Genomic DNA, 19,770 nt, shown 5'->3' with positions numbered 1-19,770 from the left:
TACTTTTGTCTCGGTCTGATTCATGGTTTCTGACAGTAGGCGAAGGCCATAAATTCATGAATGCAGTCAATTCACTTGTTGGTAATATTTTTTCCAAATTGGATGAGCAGGATCACTGCATGGGTCAGTTTGCCATGGCGTTACAAACGGCTCAGCTGGAATCTCCCACTGTGGTTGTTCCGGTACGACCTGTGTTGCAGGCTGTCCCTGCTGCTGCTGCTGTGCAGGCACCCGCCTCGAGTATTACCTCTATAAGATGTATGTCTGGTTCCGCTCTGCTTCCCCAGTGATTTGGGGGCGAACCAGTCCAATGTAGAGAGCTTCTCAACCAGGTTGAGATATACTTTGAGATGCTGCCCCAGGCGTTTCCCATGGACAGAAACAAAGTAGGTTTCGTAATATCTTTGCTTTCTGAGAGAGCCTTGGCCTGGGCAATCCCTCTATGGGAGACTTAAAAACCTGTTGTCTTGAGTTACCCTGAGTTTGTGACTTTTTTAAAAAGGGTATTTGAAGTTCCCGCACGCTCTGCTTCTGCTGCCAAGTGCCTCATGTCCATCAGAGTACGAGAACTGGTGCCGATTACGCCATTGAATTCTGTACTCTGGCAGGAGCCTCCTGTACATTTGTCTCCGAACTTTGCAGTCCCACCCTTGCCTCCCTCACCTCCCATGCCTCCTAGTACCAAGTCGGTCTGTGAAGATGAATCCATGCACTTGGGCTTCACGCGTGTCTCTGCGGATGAGAGAACCCTTAAGAGGGGGGAGAGATTGTGCCTTTAATGTGGCCAGGCAGGTCACTTTTTGAAGTCTTGTCCTACCCGTCCAGGAAACGCCCGAACCTTGCGGTCCTGTCACAGACAGACGTTAAGGGGCGTTGTTCTGTCCCCAGTTATCCAGAAGGATAAGCCCCTTGTTTCAGTTACCCTTTCTTGGGCTGAGTCGTCCGTCGAGATACAGGCTCTAATAGACTCTGGAGCTGCAGGCCTGTTCATTGATGCTGCCTTTGTATCGAAGCACTTGATTCTGCTGCAGCTGCGTGACACTCCACTTGCCATTGGGGCTCTTGCCTGAAGACCTCTACAGCCTGCCTATGTGACTCATGAGACTGTTCCGTTGTCCATGGCCGTAGGGGCTCTTCACCATGAGATAATCCAATTCCAGGTTATTTCCTCACCTAAGTTTCCGCTGGTTATTGGTTATCCTTGGTTACAGAGGCACAACATTTCTTTTGATTGGCTCCGTGCTGAGGTTCTCTCCTGCCCATCACAATGCAGTAAGACATGTTTCCAGAAGGTAACCAAGGTCCTGTGCACATCTTCACTCTCCTCCCTGCCGGAGGGGTACCACAATTTTAGCGCTGTCTTTGACAAAGGTCAAGCCGGTAGTTTGCCTCCACACCGGTCGTGTGATTGCGCAATTGACCTTCAACCTGGTGCCATACCCCCTCGTGCCCGAGTTTACCCTTTGTCGGCCTTGGAGGATAAGGCCATAGAGGAATATGTTGCGGACGCACTTTCTCAAGGTTTCATCCGCAAATCCTCGTCTCCTGCTGGTGCTGGTTTCTTCTTTGTGAAGAAGAGGAGTGGTGAACTGAGACCTTGTATTGATTTATGGGGTCTCAATCGTTTCACGATTAAGAATGCCTATCCGATTCCGTTGAATACGCAGTTATTTGACCGCCTCAAGGGAGCAAAGTTTTTTACGAAGCTTGATTTGAGAGGGACATACAATCTCATGAGGATTAAGGAGGGCGACGAGTAGAAAACTGCGTTTTAATACCAGAACAGGCCATTATGAGTACCTCGTAATGCCTTTTGGCCTTTGTAACGCCCTGGCAGTTTTCCAGGATTTTATTAACTATGTCCTCCGAGATTTGTTGCAGTTATGTGTGGTGGTTTATCTCGACGATATCCTCCATATTTTCCAAGTCCCTGGAGAGCCACCACACAGATGTCTGTCGTGTGCTTCAGAAACTAAGAGAGAACAATCTCTATTGTAAATTGGAGAAGTGCGAATTCCATCATGAACAGGGTAAATTCCTGGGACGTGTCATTTCCACTGCTGGTTTTTTCGATGGACCCAGAGAAACTTTCAGCAGTCCTACAGTGGCCCAGACTCATGGGTTTACATCCTCTGGAGCGTTTTCTTGGCTTTGCCAACTATTTTTGGAAGTTTATTCCTAACTTCTCGTCTCTGGTCAAGCCCCTGACTGATATGACCAGAAAGGACATTAACCCACAGAGTTGGTCCTTGGAGTCCATTAAGGCCTTTGAGAGTCTCAAGGCTGCCTTTGTTTCTGCTCCTGTGTTGGCACATCCTGATCCTACGTTACCTTTTTATGTTTGAGGTTGATACTTCTGAAACTGGAGTTGGCGCCCTTCTACGTTACCTTTTTATGTTTTGAGGTTGATACTTCTGAAACTGGAGTTGGCGCCCTTCTGTCTCAACATCCTACCTCTGAGAGCGCTATGCATCCTTGTGGCTACTTTTCCAAGAAATTGTCACCTGCGGAGTGCAATTACGAGATTGGTGACAGAGCTGTTAGCAATAATTTTAGACCTGAAGGAATGGAGACATCCTTTGAAGGTACCACTTTGCCGGTTCTCATTCTTACTGACTATAAGAATCTCACATTCTTGTCTGAGGCTAAACGCCTCTCTCCCAGAAGGGCGCGATGAGCTCTTTTCTTGTCTAGTTTCAATTACATTTGTCTCATTCCTACCCGGTAATAAGAATGTAAGAGCTGACGCTTTGTCACAACAATTTTCCTCCACTTCCAAGATAGTCAGTTCCGGTTCCTGTAATTCCTCCTGATCGTTTTCTGGCTACGGTTTGCTCCAGTCTCATCTCTCTTTTTGGGGGGAAAAAATTCTTGCAGCTCAGGTCCATGCTCCTCCTAAGAAACCTTGTGACCGCTGCTTTTCCCAGAGAGTCTCCATACTGCCGTACTTCAGACTTGCCATTCTCCCAAGGCTGCTGGCCACCCTGGGAAGAATCAACTCTTTTGGGCCATTTCCCAACAATTCTGGTGGCCTAGTTTACGTGCTGATGTAACGGCCTTCGTAGCTGCCTGTTCCGTGTGTGCTCAGAGTAAGACTCCACGACACCTTCCAGTGGGCCTCCTACAACCCATACCCAATGGTGAGAGGCCCTAGACCCACCTGTCTATGGATTTCATTGTGGAGTTACCCAACTCCCAGGGCAACGCAGTTATCCTTATGATGGTTGACCGGTTCTCGAAAAATGTCCCATTGTATTCCACTTAAGAGGTTGCCCACTTCTAAGGAACTGGCTTCCATTTTTGCTCGGGAGATCTTTCGCTTACATGGGCTACTTACGGTGATTGTCTCGGACAGGGGTAGTCAGTTTGTGTCCTGGTTTTGGCGAGCTTTTTGTGCACAGTTGGGAATTCAGCTTGCTTTCTCCTCTGCGTATCACCTGCAATCTAATGTGGCTGCAGAACGAGCCAATCAGTCCTTGGAGCAATTCCTATGTTGTTATATTTCTGACCATCATAACTGGTCAGAGCTCTTACCGTGGGCGGAGTTTGCTCACAATAGTGCCTTGAATGTTGCTTCCCGATTGTCCCAGTTTATGGCGAACTATAGTTTCCGACCTTCCATGTTGCCTGACTCATTTGTTCCGCAGAGTATTCCTGCCTTAGAGGAGAATTTCCGTGGTCTTCGTTCCACTTGGGCACAAGTCCAGGAGGCTTTGTGACATGCTAATGATAGGTACAAACTCCATGCTGACCGCAGACGCCTGCCTGCGCCTTCCTACCAGGTTGTGGACAGGGTCTGGCTGTCATATTGCAACTTCCAACTTCGTCTTCCCTCTCTGAAGTTCGCACCTCGGTTTATTGGACCTTTCTGTATTCTTTGCAGGATTAACCCAGTGGCTTGGGCATTAGACCTTCCTTCTAATATGCGTATTTCGAATGTATTTCATGTCTCCTTATTAAAACCTTTGGTCTGCAACCGTTTTACCACCTCAGTGCCTCGTCCTTACACTGTACAGCTTGAGAACCATGAGGAGTATGAAGTACAGTCCATTGTTTACTCCCGTAGGTTCCGTGGGCGCATACAGTACCTAGTGCATTGAAAAGAGTATGGTCCAGGGGAACGCTCCCTCGTCTCATCCTCGGACGTACATGCCCATGTCCTCCTTCGTGATTTCCATAGACGTTTTCCTCTCACGCCTGGTGGTCCTCCGAGGGGGAGGGGTCATTGAGGAGGGGGTACTGTCAGTGCTGTGATCAGCCCCTCCTTCTCTGAGCTGGCCGCTCAGCTGTCGGCTAATTGCCAGCTCCTATCTCTCCACAGTGACTCACCTGTTGATATCCTGCTCGTCATTCCTGCATACTTAAGCTGTCCAGTCCAGACGATCGCTGCCTTTGCCTTGGTCACATCTCTAGAGACGCTCTCCTGTGTTCCTGTTAAAGACCTGCTTGGCTGACATTCCTTCTGGCTCCAGATCCTGCTTGCTATTCTAATACGCTCATCTCTGGCTCCCTGACGTTTTGGCTTGTCTGACTGTCCCTTCCGGTTCCTGAACTCTAGCTATGTTTTGACTACGTTTACTCTGTTTTTACCTTTTTCTATTATTATTAAACAAGTATGATTTAACTGAACTTCTGTCTCGGTCTGATTTCATGGTTTCTGACAATATTCCACGGTCAACTGTTAGTGGTGTAATGACAAAGTGGAAGCAACTGGGGAAAAACAGCAACTCAGCCACGAAGAGGTAGTCAACATAAAATGACAAAGCTGGGTCAGCGCATGCTGAAGCTCACAGTGCGCAAAAGTCGCCAACTGTCTGAGGAGTCAATAGCTACAGACTTCCAAACTTCATGTGGCCTTCAGATTAGCACAACAACAGTGCGTGTAGAGCTATATGGAATGGGTTTCCATGGCTGAGCAGCTGATAACAAACCTTACATCACCAAGTTCAATGCAAAGCGTTGGATGCAGTGGTGTAAAGTACGCCACCACTGGACTCTAGAGCCGTGGAGACGTGTTCTCTGGAGTGACAAAGCACGCTTCTCTGTCTGGCAATCCAATGGACGTGTCTGGGTTTGTCGGTTGCCAGGAGAACGGTACTTGCCTGACTGCATTGTGCCAAGTGTGAAGTTTGGACGGGGGATTATGGTGTGGGGTTTTTCAGGGGATGGGCTTTGCCCCTTCCCCTGGTTCCAATGAAGGGAACTCTTAAAGGTGTTGTAAAGGCAGAAGGTTTTTTTATCTTAATGCATGGTATGCATTAAGATAAACCTTCTGTGTGTAGCAGCCTCCCCAGCACCCCCCAATTACCTACCTGAGCTCCTTCTCTCTCCAGCGATGTCCACGATCCCCTCAGCCATCCAGTACACTCCTCCTGGTTGGCTGAGACAGAGCAGCGGTACTATTGGCTCCCGTGGCTGGCAGTCAGCCAATCGGGGGGGGGCGGGGCCAGGTCGGGGGTCCGTATTTGAATAGATACACTGAGCACTGACTCGGCAAAAACACAAGCCTTAAGGCTCGGTTCACACTAGGACGACTTGGGATCCGACTTGTAAGCCCTCAAGTCGCCCCAAGTTGCCCCAGAAAGAGTTTCACATTACAGTGAATGGGAGCGTCTTAATAGACACTACTGAAGTCGCTCCGACTTCAGAGCGTACTCCCTGTACTACTTGGATCCGACTTGGTAGGTGACCTGTACCATAGAAATCAATGGAAGTCGCCTCCAAGTCGGATCTCCATCTACAGTCAAGCGACTTTGCAAGGAAAAAATTTAGTTTGCCCAGGCAAACCCCTCCCTCCCAGAGAGCTGATTATCCTGTGATTGGCCACAGCCAAAGTCGCCTGTCCTGGAGGCGACTTGAAGTCGCGCTGTAATTTGCTGAAGTCGCGTTGAAGTCGCCGTACAAAGTCGCGCTGAAATCGTGTTACCCCTGTGTGAACCGAGCCTTACAATCATTTTAACCACTTGCTTACTGGGCACTTAAACCCCCCTCCTGCCCAGACCAATTTTCAGCTTTCAGCACTGACGCACTTTGAATGACAATTGCGCGGTCATACAACACTGTACCCAAATTAAATTTTTATAATTTTTTTTCCCCACAAATAGAGCTTTCTTTTGGTGGTATTTAATCACAGCTGGGATTTTTATTTTTTGCTAAACAAACAAAAAAAGATGAAAAATTTAGGAAAAAAAAAAAATCATGTTTCATAGTTTTGTTATAAAATTTTGCAAACAGGTAATTTCTCTCCTTCATTGATATGCAGCACTGGTGGGCACTGATAGGCACAGTTAAGGCGGCACTGATGGGCACAGTTAAGGCGGCACTTATGGGTAGCACTGATGGGGGGCACTGATGGGTGGCAGTGATGGGCGGCACTGATAGGTTGCACTGATGTGGGTACTGATGGGTGGCACTGATGCGCACTAATAGGTACCACTGATGGGCGGCACTGATAGGTGACACTGATGTGCAGCATTGTTGAGGCACTGATTGTGGGCACTGATGGGTGGCACTGTGGGCACTGATGGGTGGCGCTGGTGGGCACTGGTAGGCGGCACTGCTGCCTATTACTAGGTGGCACTGGCAGGGTGCACAGGTGGGCACTGATGATCTGGTGGAGCTTGCCGTGATCGGGACTGATGTCCCTCTCACAGCCGCCGGTGATCGGCTTTTTTTTTCCCTCCTCACTCTGTCAGCGCGTGGAGAAAACATAGCCGATTATCGTCTCTGTTGACATCACATGATCAGCTGTCATTAGCTGACAGTTGATCATGTGGTAAGGGGTCGGGATTGACCCCTTACTCCGATCTGTGATCAGGCGAGCCTCATAGACTCGCTGATCGCAGAGCGCGCCACGCGCACCCCACAGGGAGCGCGCAGGCCGCTCATGCACGGGACGACGTCAATAGACGTCGTCCCGGCAAAGCAGGTCCGCGCTGTAGCCGTCATTCGGCTATAGCGCGGATCCCTAGTGGTTAAGGCGTCAGCATACCAAGACATTTTGGACAATTTCATACTCCCAACTTTGTGGGAACAGTTTGGTGATGGCCCCTTCCTGTTCCAAGGACTGTGCACAAAGCAAGGTCCATAAAGACATGGATTAGAGAGTTTGATTCCTGACCTCAACCCGATAGAACACCTTTGGGATGAATTAGAGCAGAGATTGCGAGCCAGGCCTTCTTGTCCAACATCAGTGCCTTGCCAAATGCGTTTCTGGAAGAATGGTCAAAGATTTCCATAGACACACTCCTAAACCTTGTGGACAGCCTTTCTAGAGAAGTTGAAGAGGTTATAGATGCAAAGGGTGGGCCAACTCAATATTAAGCCCTACGGACTAAGACTGGGATGCCATTGAAGTTCATGTGCTTGTAAAGGCAGGCGTCCCAATACTTTTGGTAATATAGTGTATGTATACGTGTGTGTGTGTGTGTGTGTGTGTGTGTGTATATATGTGTATATTTATGTATATATTCCAAAAGAGAGCGTCACTCACGGGTCTTGAAAGGCGAATGCACAACGCATAATGAAGGTTTTGTTTTGACGAGGCACAAGCTTGTCTTCCTCAGGACGACGTCCTGAGGAAGACGAGCTTGTGCCTCACCGAATTGTCTAAATAAAACTTTCATTGTGTGCTCAACTTTCAAGACCCGTGAGTGCCGCCGTCTCTTTTGGATTATTATATTATTATATGTACTGCACTATGTGCTGTGTTTGCTGAGCACCCGGGCCTATTTTTTTATCTCTGATATGTGGTGCAGTCGCAACCATTGGATATTTTATGTATGTATATTTTCACACACACCTTTTTCCTGCAAATATACATGCTTTCTTTTGCCAAAAAAAAAGATGAACGTCAGGCTGTGCTGGATCTTTGTGTAAACTGCTTATACAGCCCTCTTAGTATACCGATCGAATACTTTCTGTTCACCTTCCTTATGATTTTGATTTGTTCTCTTTTTCAGATGCGGGACCTGAAAGCTGTGGGGAAGAAGTTTTTCCATGTTATGTACCCTAAAAAGAGCACAGCCCTTCTCAGAGACTGTGAGTATACTGGAACAGTGGGGGAAATTTAATAAAACTGGTGCACTCAGAATCTGGTCTAGTTGTGCATGGTAGCCAATCGGCTTCTAACTTCAGCTTGTTCAATTAAGCTTTGACAATGAAACCTGGAAGCTGATTGGTTTCTATACAGAGCTGCGTTAGATTTTGCACTTTCCAGTTTTAATAAATCTCCCCCGAGAAGGGGAATCCAAGGGAGGTTTTAGCTGGTACACTATGGATAGTAAAGTCTGCAATGTGGATAATGGATTTATTGAACTGCGACACATTTTGTGTATACTGTATACAGTTCGGGTGCCCAAAGTCTTATGGAAGTTGTTTAATCTGGAACACTGAGGACATCTAGTGGCGAAAATTAAATACTACAGGGACAGCATTAAAAGGCACCAGGCCAGAACTATAATTTGTTTTAAATACCTGCTATGAGGCTATTTATTAAAAAATAAAAATTGGCCTTGAGTTCAAGTTTTACTTTAATGTTCAAAACATTTTAAAAGGTTAACTGGTTTTTCATAAATTTGGCCCTAGGTTGGGTGTTTGTGAGTGTAGATTTGTGTTGGAGGACATGTCCGTGTTTAATGCGGTGTACTTTGTTCTCTTTCAGGGGATTTATGGGGCCCTCTTGTGCTCTGTGTCTCACTTGCATTGTAAGTATTTTATTTATTTCCCTCCCCAAATGTATGCTGCGTGTGAGTGCTTTTATCATTTTATTTGTTTTAAGGATTTTTGTGAGTAATGAGGACTTCACTAATACGGCTATTCTGGCTAATTCTTTATTCTACTGAATGTTTGTATGTTTTCTGCAAAATTTAAAGCCTGACTTTGGGGACAAGAAAAGAATACCAGAAGAATTTGCAGTGGTGCCCAGCCTATGCTGCAATAGGTTAAATCAGTGATGGTGAACCTTGGCACCCCAGATGTTTTGGAACTACATTTCCCATGATGATCATGCACTCTGCAGTGTAGTGGAGCATCATGGGAAAGGTAGTTCCAAAACATCTGGGGTGCCAAGGCTCGCCATCACTGGGTTAAATGGTCGCTAAGTCTAGAGGTAGAGTAATAAGGTGTAATACTTACCTTTTTTTTATTGCTTGCTTCGGCAGACAGGCATCTGTTTGACGGGTTCCCTGCAGCCTCCTCTCTAAGGCACTCCAGCCTGCAGTCACACTCTTGGTGGCTCCCCTATGGTGGAGCACACTCGCTGCGCTCCACCATAGGTGAGCCACCAAGAACCTGTATTCAAGGAGTACTAGATGGTTTTGGTTATATTTTATGTGCAACTTTTGTGTGTTTTTTTTTTTTTTTTTTGTATGTTTTTTGATATGTATACATGTGCAATTTTTATTATACATTAAATATTTTTTGATACTTTTTACAATAATTGGGTACCGTTCTAGTCCTTATATTTACTTTGTTAGGGTCCATATTTTGTATCTGTAGTGCAAGCAGTGCCGATCCTGACCTCCCTGGGGCCCTAAGCAAAATTCTGCTAGGGGGCCCCCTAATTGACCCGCTGGTGGGGTGGTGGTGGGGGGGGGGGTTGGTTGGTTGATTGCCCTTGAGCCGCCACTGCCAAACTTTAAAATTGTTGCTATGCATCATTTCTTTAAAATTTACTACTGAAGGGGATACAGTAAATAAATGTTATCACAACAGAGGTCGTCACACCTTATTTCAGGCTGGGGGAGGGCTGTGTGTTTCAGTGGAGAGCCAGGTCCTTGCACCTCTTCGGGGGGGGGTGATGATTCTGTCCTGTCATGTCTCGTCTCGTCTCGTCTCTTCTCTTCTCTTCTCTTCTCGTGTCTTCTCTTCTCGTCTCGTCTCTTCTCGTGTCTTCTCTTCTCGTCTCGTGTCTTCTCGTCTCTTCTCTTCTCGTCTCGTCTCGTCTCTTCTCTTCTCGTCTCTTCTCTTCTCGTCTCTTCTCGCCTCGTCTCTTCTCGCCTCGTCTCTTCTCGCCTCGTCTCTTCTCGCCTCGTCTCTTCTCGCCTCGTCTCTTCTCGCATCTTCTCTTCTCGCATCTTCTCTTCTCGTCTCATCTCTTTTCTTCTCGTGTCTTCTCGTGTCTTCTCGTCTCTTCTCGCCTCGTCTCATCTCTTCTCTTCTTGTGTCTTCTCTTCTCTTCTTGTGTCTTCTCTTCTCTTCTTGTGTCTTCTCTTCTCTTCTTGTGTCTTCTCTTCTCTTCTTGTGTCTTCTCTTCTCTTCTTGTGTCTTCTCTTCTCTTCTTGTGTCTTCTCTTGTCTCTTCTCTTCTCTTCTCGTCTCGTCTCGTCTCGTCTCTTCTCTTCTTGTGTCTTCTCGTCTCTTCTCTTCTCTTCTCTTCTCTTCTCGTCTCTTCTCTTCTTGTGTCTTCTCGTCTCTTCTCTTCTCGTCTCTTCTTGTGTCTTCTCTTCTCGTCTCTTCTCTTCTCGTGTCTTCTCTTCTCGTGTCTTCTCTTTTCGTGTCTTCTCTTCTCGTGTCTTCTCTTCTCGTGTCTTCTCTTCTCGTGTCTTCTCTTCTCGTGTCTTCTCTTCTCGTGTCTTCTCTTCTCGTGTCTTCTCTTCTCGTGTCTTCTCTTCTCGTGTCTTCTCGTCTCGTCTCGTCTCGTCTCGTCTCGTCTCGTCTTGTCGTCTCGTCTCTTCTTGTCTTCTGGTCTCGTCTCTTCTCTTCTCGTCTCTTCTCTTCCGCCAGCGCCCAGCCCCAGCCCACAAGCTCAGCAAGTCACATGGGACGGGACGTTCTTGACACCGCTCGTACCCTCCCCTGACGTGCCACGTTAACTGCTGCGCTGATAAGGTCCTTACCTTTAGCGCAGCCGGACTACAACTCCCACAATGTTGCGCAGCAGCAGCCAGCTAGCCAATCAGCGGCCGACATCTAGCAATAAAAAAAAAAAACAGACAGCCAGCGCCGTGGCCCACGGCCATTTTTAAGATAATGTAGGAGGCCTCGGGGGAAATTTCCACCCTGCCCCCCGGCCCAGCCCGCCCCTGCAGGGTGGGATGCTGGGTCTTGGGGGGGCTCCCCTACAGCAGCGGGGCCCTACGCAGCTTGCCTAGTGAGTGTATAGGGCGGATCGGCTCTGAGTGCAAGGACCTGGCTGATTGAATAAAAATGTAAAGTGTTTAGGTTTGACCTCATTATTTGGTTTTGGTAAATCTAAAGAACAAAATCTAAGTAAAATTGTATAGTGTGTATCCAGCTTAAGTCGTTTATAGGACTGGTAAGCTATTAAGATTTGTTCTTTGTTTTTCTTCTTCCATAAGAATGCTACAAGGTGGTCACGCCAACAGCAAAGAAGATGGAGGACCCCAGTTTGCAGAAGTTTTTGTAATCATCTGGTTTGGAGCTGTGGTCATCACACTGAACTCCAAGCTTCTCGGGGGAACCATGTAAGACCTTCCTGCCTATTAGTCATGAAACACATATTACTATTACACCATGTACACTCACCAGCTACTTTATTAGGTACTCCTGCTCAATTGCTTGGTAATACAAATCAGCCAATCACAGGGCAGCAACTCAAGACGACTTGCTGAAGTTCAAACCGAGCATCAGAATGAGGAAGAAAGGGGATTTAAGTGACATTGAACCTGGCATGGTTGTCGGTGCCAGACAGGCTGGTCTGAGTATTTCAAAAACTGTTGATCTACTGGGATTTTCACCCACAACCATCTCTCGGGTTTACAGAGAATGGTCCAAAAAAGAGAAAATATCCAGTGAGCGACAGTTGTGTGGAGGAAAATGCCTTGTTGATGTCAGAGGAGAATGGGCAGACTGGTTCCAGATGATAGAAAGGCAACAGTAACTCAAATAACCACTCATTACACCTATGGTATACAGAATACCATCTCTGAACGCAAAACACATCGAACCTTGAAGCAGATGGGCTACAGCAGCAGGAGATCACACTGGGCGTCACTCCTGTTGGTTAAGCACAGGAAACTGAAGCAAAAATTTGCACAGGCTCAGCAAAATTGGACAATAGAAGATTGGAAAAACAAAAATTGTCTGGTCTGATGAGTCTTGATTTCAGCTGCAACGTTTAGATGGTAACCGCTTGCCGACCAGCCGCTGTCATTCTACTGCGGCAGGTTGGCTCGATCCCGCAAATCGCCGTTGCTGTACGTCGGCCTTTTTAACAGCTCTAGCGGGCGCACACCGCACGGCGGGAGAGCTGATGCGCTTGGCTGGCAGCCGTGATGTCCGCCGGCCTCCCGCGATCGCTCCTCAGAGAGCCAGAACAGGGATCTGTCAATGTAAACAAAGCAGATCTCCGTTCTGTCAGGGGAGTACTGGGTGATCGTCTGTTCCTAGTGATCAGGAACAGCGATCTCTCTGTACTCCCTGTCAGTCTCCTCCCCCCACAGTTACAAACACCTCCCAGGGAACACATTTAACCCCTTGATCGCCCCCCTAGTGTTAACCCCTTCCCTGCCAGGGTCATTCATACAGTAATGCATTTTTATAGCTCTGATCGCTGTATAAATGTCACTTGTCCCCAAAAAAGTGTCCGATCTATCGCAGTCCCGCTGATCACCGCCATTACTAGTACCCAAAAAAAATTCCATAAATATATCCCCTATTTTGTAGATGCGATAACTTTTGTGCAAACCAATCAATATACGCTTATTGCATTTTTTTTTTTTTTTTTTTTTTTACCAAAAATATGTAGAATACATATTGGCCTAAACTGATGAAGAATTTTTTTTTTTGGGGGTATTTATTATAGTAGAAAGTAAAAAATATATATTTTTTTTTCAAAATTGTCGCTCTTTTTTTTTTGTTTATAGCGCAAAAAATAAAAACCGCAGAGGTGATCAAATACCACCAAAAGAAAGCTCTATTTGTGGGGGGGAAAAAAGGATGTCAATTTTGTTTGGGTACAACGTTGCACGATGTTGTACCCATAGTGCCGTATCGCAAACAATGGCCTGATCATTAAGGGGGTAAATCTTTTGGGGCTGAAGTGGTTAATTTCTCCCTTTTTAATGGACCGTTTCTGATGGTATTTCCCATGTAGATCAGTTGTGTGTTTTTGTGTCTCTTTGCAGCTCCTTCTTCCAGAGTCTGTGTGTGTTGGGGTATTGTATTCTGCCCCTCACCGTGGCAATGCTGGTCTGCAGATTGTTGCTTCTAGCAAGTGTAAGCGTAGTGACGTTCGTCCTGCGGCTGGTCGTGGTCGTTATTATGTTCGCTTGGTCTACATTTGGTAAGTACTGCCGTTTCATTTTATAAAACTTAAAATACTGCATGAAAGCTTTGAACAGCATCAGGGGCTTTAGTAAAAATACGTTATGATTTTGACGTTAAATACCAGTGTTATGGCAGAAGCTAGCTGCCATAACCCCGGTATTGTTTCTTACTATGGGCGATTCTGCGTCAGATAAAAGTGGTTCTGCGGGCACATTCGCTGTGAGATCACTTTTAGAGGCAGCGGGAGAGGTGCTACACCCCCTCCCCCATCCCCCGTACCCTCGCCCCGTCCCCCCCCCCCCCCCCCCCGTAGCCATCGGTAATGCCAAGGAGCGGTCTGATGCGCCGTTTGCTGGACAGGAATTCGAGTGAGGGAAAGATGGCCCCCGCTTGTCTCTATGCGGAAAACGGAGTGACCTCTGGCATCACTTCTTCCGCTTCTCGGGCCAAAACAAATGCAAAAAAATAAAGAAAATAAGAGTCGCGCTACATAATAAATGTAAAGTCCAAAAGTGGATTCATATGGATTATATTCATCTGTGTGAAGTTGACCACAAATAATGTGATAATGAATCCATAGCAGTGTCCATCATCCATCACCAAAAAACAAATGCAGTGAATCCACCACCAGCTGTAGAAACTGCTTACCAGCTCCTGTGGACCCCTTTATTATAGGGGGTCGAGGTACACCTGTGGCCTAAAACCCAGCCGGGGTCTTTCTCTTCATCTCAGGACTTCTCCACACTGCTGATATCACTCAGTAAGTGGGTAATAGTTAGGCACCAAAAAGAGATCAAAGGCTCCACATAGTGTAAAATCCTTGGTGGATTTAATAAATCTAAAAGTAAAATGTGCATCTTAAGTTTGGTGTGTCGGCCAGCACACAAACAAACCTGTCCGTCGCGACACGAAAGAGATGGTGGCGTCAGCACGTCGCTCCGTCCTACGCGTTTCATCACAAATGACGCCATTTTGGGGCACGGGTGGCGCACTACTTTACCATCTTAAATACATTATGGAATTAAGCAAGCCTCGTTCTGAGCCTCAGCCAGCCAAATTATCTTTACACAATCAAGTGCCATAACCTTATGCGATCCTTTTCAGCAACAAACATTGTTACAAGGGCCTAGCATTTTAGAAAACCAATATAATCGGCAGAATGATCCTCGGGAAAAAAAACGACAATGTATTCTATTTGCCCATTCCTGATGACTTAGAATAGGCAGCCCGAGACTCAGAACACAGTTTACATTTCAACAGACTAATACAGTGGAATTGGATTACCAGCATAATTAGTTCCAGAATGCTTGTAATCCAAAGCACTTGTATATCAAAGCGAGTTTTCCCATAGAAGTCAATGGAAACTCAGATAATTAATTCCACAGTGACTTCTATGGTATGCAGTACCACATGTGGCCAGAGGTGGGGGGGAGGGACGCTGGAAACACTCGGAAACCGCTCGGAGCTACTCGGAAACACTCAGAGGCTCGGAAACACTTGGGAACAGTGTGTTTCCAAGTGGCTCCGAGTACATCCGAGCAGCTCCGAATGTCACCGGCGCCCCCTCATCTCTGGCTAAATGCGGAACTGCGCACCGCAGAGGCTTGAATCCTGCTCGTTTTGCGGGACAGTGCTCACAAACCCAGTCAGAATTTAAAAAAAATGATAGCTCATATTGCAAAACGCTCGATACCCGCGTTACTCGCAATCCGGGGTATTACTGTAGTAATTATACAAAACAAAATTAAAATTTAATCTAAAACTCCCAAAAAAAATTCCAAAAACATTTCTTCACAGGAAGTATTAAAAATTGGTCACCACTTGACACCGCAGCAGGGTGACATAGTTACATAGTAGGTGAGGTTGAAAAAAGACACAAGTCCATCAAGTCCAACCTATGTGTGTAATTATATGTCAGTATTACATTGTATATCCCTGTATGTTGCGGTCGTTCAGGTGATTATCTAATAGTTTCTTGAGGCTATCAATGCTCCCCGCTGAGACCACCGCCTGTGGAAGGGAATTCCACATCCCAACTGCTCTTACAGTAAAGAACCCTCTACGTAGTTTAAGGTTAAACCTCTTTTCTTCTAACTTTAATGAGTGGCCACGAGTCTTGTTAAACTCCCTTCTGCCAAAAAGTTTTATCCCCATTGTGGGGTCACCAGTACGGTATTTGTATATTAAATTCATATCCCCTCTCAAGCGTCTCTTCTCCAGAGAGAATAAGTTCAGTGCTCGCAACCTTTCCTCATAACTAAGATCCTCCAGACCCTTTATTAGCTTTGTTGCCCTTCTTTGTACTCGCTCCATTTCCAGTACATCCTTCCTGAGGACTGGTGCCCAGAACTGGACAGCATACTCCAGGTGAGGCCGGACCAGAGTCTTGTAGAGTGGGAGAATTATCGTTTTATCTCTGGAGTTAATCTCTTTTTTAATGCATGCCAATATTCTGTTTGCTTTATTAGCAGCAGCTTGGTATTCCATGCCATTGCTGAGCCTATCATCTACTAGGACCCCCAGGTCCTTTTCCATCCTAGATTCCCCCAGAGGTTCTCCCCCCAGTGTATAGATTGCATTCATATTTTTGCCACCCAAATGCATTATTTTACATTTTTCTACATTGAACCTCATTTGCCATGTAGTCACCCACCCCATTCATTTGTTCAGGTCTTTTTGCAAGATTTCCACATCCTGCGGAGAAGTTATTGCCCTGCTTAGCTTAGTATCGTCTGCAAATACAGAGATTGAACTGTTTATCCCAACCTCCAGGTCGTTTATGAACAAATTAAATAGGATTGGTCCCAGCACAGAACCCTGGGGGACCCCACTACCCACCCCTGACCATTCTGAGTACTCCCCATTTATCACCACCCTCTGAACACGCCCTTGTAGCCAGTTTTCAATCCATGTACTCACCCTATGGTCCATGCCAACGCACCTTATTTTCAGGGCCGTCTTTAGCGCAGGGCAAACGGGGCACTTGCCCTGGGCCCAATCTTTGTTGGGGGGCCCGTGCTAGCCGTGAATTGGGGCCCCGATAACAGCTTTGCAGAGCGCACAGAGGACACGGGAGGATGTATTCCTCGCTAGCCAGCTGAGAGGGGCGGGGCCAGAAGCTCCACTGACGCTTTGACCCCGCCCACGTGCAGCCTGTGTACTCGGAAAAGAGCTTCTGTAGTGAGAGCCAGTGATCGGAGTGGGAGTGTCAGTGGAGCTTCCGGCCCCGCTCCCTCTATACTGGTTGGTGAATACAGAGGTCCGGGGGCGGGGCCGGGAGCTCCAATGACACTCCCACTCCGATCACTGGCTCTCACTACAGGCGCTCTATTCCCAGTACACAGGCTGCACGTGGGTCAGTGGAGCTCCCGGCCCCGCCCCTCTCAGCTGGCTAGCGCGGAATACATCCTCCCATGTCCTCTGTGCGCTCTGCAAAGCTGTCATCGGGGCGACCATTCACGGGTGAAGTGGGCCCACCCAACAAAGCATCAGTGGAGCTCCCAGCTGCTTTAGTGAGAGCAGAGAGTGGAAGCCCCGCCCACAGTCCTGACTGTATGTAGTGTTTGGCTGGCCAGGTATGTCCTTACAACCATAGAATGCCTGACTGTTTAAACCCTGAGCTGTGTTATTTAACTGTAAAGCTGTGCATTGCTGAAAGTTCTCTGACCATCCCCTGTATAATGTCTGCAGTCTCTGATTGTCTCCTGCAGTATGTCCGCAGTCTCTGATTGTCTCCTGCAGTACGTCCGCAGTCTCTGATTGTCTCCTGCAGTATGTCCGCAGTCTCTGATTGTCTCCTGCAGTATGTCCGCAGTCTCTGTTATTCTCCTGCAGTATGTCCGCAGTCTCTGATTGTCTCCTGCAGTATGTCCGCAGTCTCTGATTGTCTCCTGCAGTATGTCCGCAGTCTTTGATTGTCTCCTGCAGTATGTCCGCAGTCTCTGATTGTCTCCTGCAGTATGTCCGCAGTCTCTGATTGTCTCCTGCAGTATGTCCGCAGTCTCTGATTGTCTCCTGCAGTATGTCCGCAGTCTCTGATTGTCTCCTGCAGTATGTCCGCAGTCTCTGATTGTCTCCTGCAGTATGTCCGCAGTCTCTGTTAATCTCCTGCAGTATGTCCGCAGTCTCTGGTAATCTCCTGCAGTATGTCCGCAGTCTCTGATTGTCTCCTGCAGTATGTCCGCAGTCTCTGATTGTCTCCTGCAGTATGTCTGCAGTCTCTGATTGTCTCCTGCAGTACGTCCGCAGTCTCTGATTGTCTCCTGCAGTACGTCCGCAGTCTCTGATTGTCTCCTGCAGTACGTCTGCAGTCTCTGATTGTCTCCTGCAGTATGTCCGCAGTCTCTGATTGTCTCCTGCAGTATGTCCGCAGTCTCTGTCTCCTGCAGTATGTCTGCAGTCTCTGATTGTCTCCTGCAGTATGTCCGCAGTCTCTGATTGTCTCCTGCAGTATGTCCGCAGTCTCTGATTGTCTCCTGCAGTATGTCCGCAGTCTCTGATTGTCTCCTGCAGTATGTCCGCAGTCTCTGATTGTCTCCTGCAGTATGTCCGCAGTCTCTGATTGTCTCCTGCAGTATGTATGCAGTCTCTGATTGTCTCCTGCAGTATGTCCGCAGTCTCTGATTGTCTCCTGCAGTATGTATGCAGTCTCTGATTGTCTCCTGCAGTATGTCCGCAGTCTCTGATTGTCTCCTGCAGTATGTCCGCAGTCTCTGAACCTCTCCTGTAGTATGTGTATTAATGTGTCCCTTTACTTGCTCAGCAAACAGTAGTGATCTGCTTCAATCACTAGCAACCAATCAGTAAGTGCTATTGATGTGCTGTAACCCCTAGCAACCAATTAGTGAGCGCTAATAATGTACAGTAACCTCTAGCAACCAATCGGCAAGCAGAAATTATGTGTTGTAACCTCTAGAAACCAGCCATTGAGCAGTAATGATAGGCTGTAACCTTTGGCAAACAATTGCAATCGCTGCGTGATCTGCTGCAGTAAACTGATTTTGAGTCTACCTGCTATTTTTTGTATGTCTCAGAATGGAGGGGGGGCCCCAAGAAAATGTTTGCCCAGGGCCCAATCAAAATTAAAGACGGCCCTGCTTATTTTGTACAGTAAACGTTTATGGGGAACTGTGTCAAATGCTTCTGCAAAATCCAGATACACCACATCTACGGGCCTTCCTTTATCTAGATGGCAACTCACCTCCTCATCTAGTGGAGAAAGAATATATAGTGCAGGGATATGCAATTAGCGGACCTCCAGCTGTTGCAGAACTCCAAATCCCATGAGGCATAGCAAGACTCTGACAGCTACAAACATGACACCCAGAGGCAGAGGCATGATGGGACTTGTAGTTTTGCAACAGCTGGAGGTCTGCTAATTGCATATCCCTGATAAAAAGTTTCCACCAGTCAAATAAAGGAATAGTCATCAACATGGGGAACCTTTCGTATAAAATCTAAGCTACTAAAATTGGTTAAATCTCCAACTTCTCAACAATTTGTAAATAGAGCACAATAACGCCAATATCCCCATCCGCCAATTAGTACATTTTATAAAAAGAGGATTAAACTAAAGAGATCCCAAAAAATATTTACACAGCAGTAAATGCTGACATTTTATAAAGGTTGTCATTGTATTTTATTTTGTTTTTCAGCCTCAACTGCCTTTTTAGCGGACAGTCAGCCACCAAACCGCCGAGCCCTGGCCGTCTATCCCATCTTCCTCTTCTACTTTGTGATCAGCTGGATGATTCTGACCTTCAACTCTTCTAAGTAGTTCCGGGAATTGGGGGGGGATTCTATTTTCTAGTTGGATGGACTTGAATAAGCTTGGAGGACGAGCTGTGAAGGACCACCTATGGACAGGTGTCTAACTGACCAAAGTCACCAGTGCTGAATGGAGCTGCCCAGACACCGGGCCTGTGCTTGCTATGTGGCGTTTAGTACTTTCTATATAACCCTCACATATGGTTACTGGTTCCTGTTTTCTGCAGCTACAGATGCTGTAGGTGGGTGTAAACTCTTCATTCAAGAACTGCCGGGGCAAGGGATTAGTCCCTAATCCAGGGTAGGCAGCCTGGGTGCCTCCAGCTGTTGCAGAACTACAATTCCCATCATGCCTCTGGGAGTAATTGTAAATGCCAGCCTTGCAATGCCTCATGGGAAATGTAGTTCCACAACAGCTGGAGGGCCCCAGGTTCCCTCCCCCTGCCCTAATCGGTCTACTATATGTTTACGTAAGATATGCAATGTAAGCGTATTTCACTACTGATAGCAATTGGCATCCTTTTATATTTAAACATCCCACCCCCCCCCCCCCCCCCCCCCCCCCAAAAAAAGATGCCATTTGAAAAGGGTTCCATCATGTCCTAGTATGGCGGAAGGGGTACGTTTGTAGATACCCAATGTAGCTCTTAAAATAAACCTTGCACAAAAAATTTCACTAATTACATTAACTCCCGCCACCCCATTTACAAATGGCTACCTGATACTTGTTAGATCTCGTTCACATCTACTTTGATCTCTTAAGAGCGATCCGTGT

At 46.9% G+C, this 19,770-nt stretch overlaps 1 protein-coding gene across 1 annotated transcript in view; it reads left to right on the top strand.

Moving 5' to 3' along the window:
• YIPF6 (Yip1 domain family member 6) overlaps positions 1 to 19,545 on the top strand; it is a 29,580-nt gene extending 10,035 nt beyond the window's left edge. The window contains exons 3-7 of the mRNA XM_073600211.1: positions 7,962 to 8,040; positions 8,663 to 8,705; positions 11,300 to 11,425; positions 13,088 to 13,245; positions 18,884 to 19,545. Of these exons, the coding sequence (XP_073456312.1) occupies positions 7,962 to 8,040; positions 8,663 to 8,705; positions 11,300 to 11,425; positions 13,088 to 13,245; positions 18,884 to 19,005 (528 nt within the window). The 3' untranslated portion in view covers positions 19,006 to 19,545. The remainder of the gene's footprint in view (positions 1 to 7,961; positions 8,041 to 8,662; positions 8,706 to 11,299; positions 11,426 to 13,087; positions 13,246 to 18,883) is intronic.
• The last annotated feature ends 225 nt before the right edge of the window (positions 19,546 to 19,770 follow it).

The sequence above is a fragment of the Aquarana catesbeiana genome, linkage group LG09, assembly GCF_042186555.1.
Source record: "Aquarana catesbeiana isolate 2022-GZ linkage group LG09, ASM4218655v1, whole genome shotgun sequence".
NCBI lineage: Eukaryota > Metazoa > Chordata > Amphibia > Anura > Ranidae > Aquarana > Aquarana catesbeiana.
Note: the sequence above shows the minus strand (reverse complement) of the source record. Positions and strands in the feature narration are given on the sequence as shown.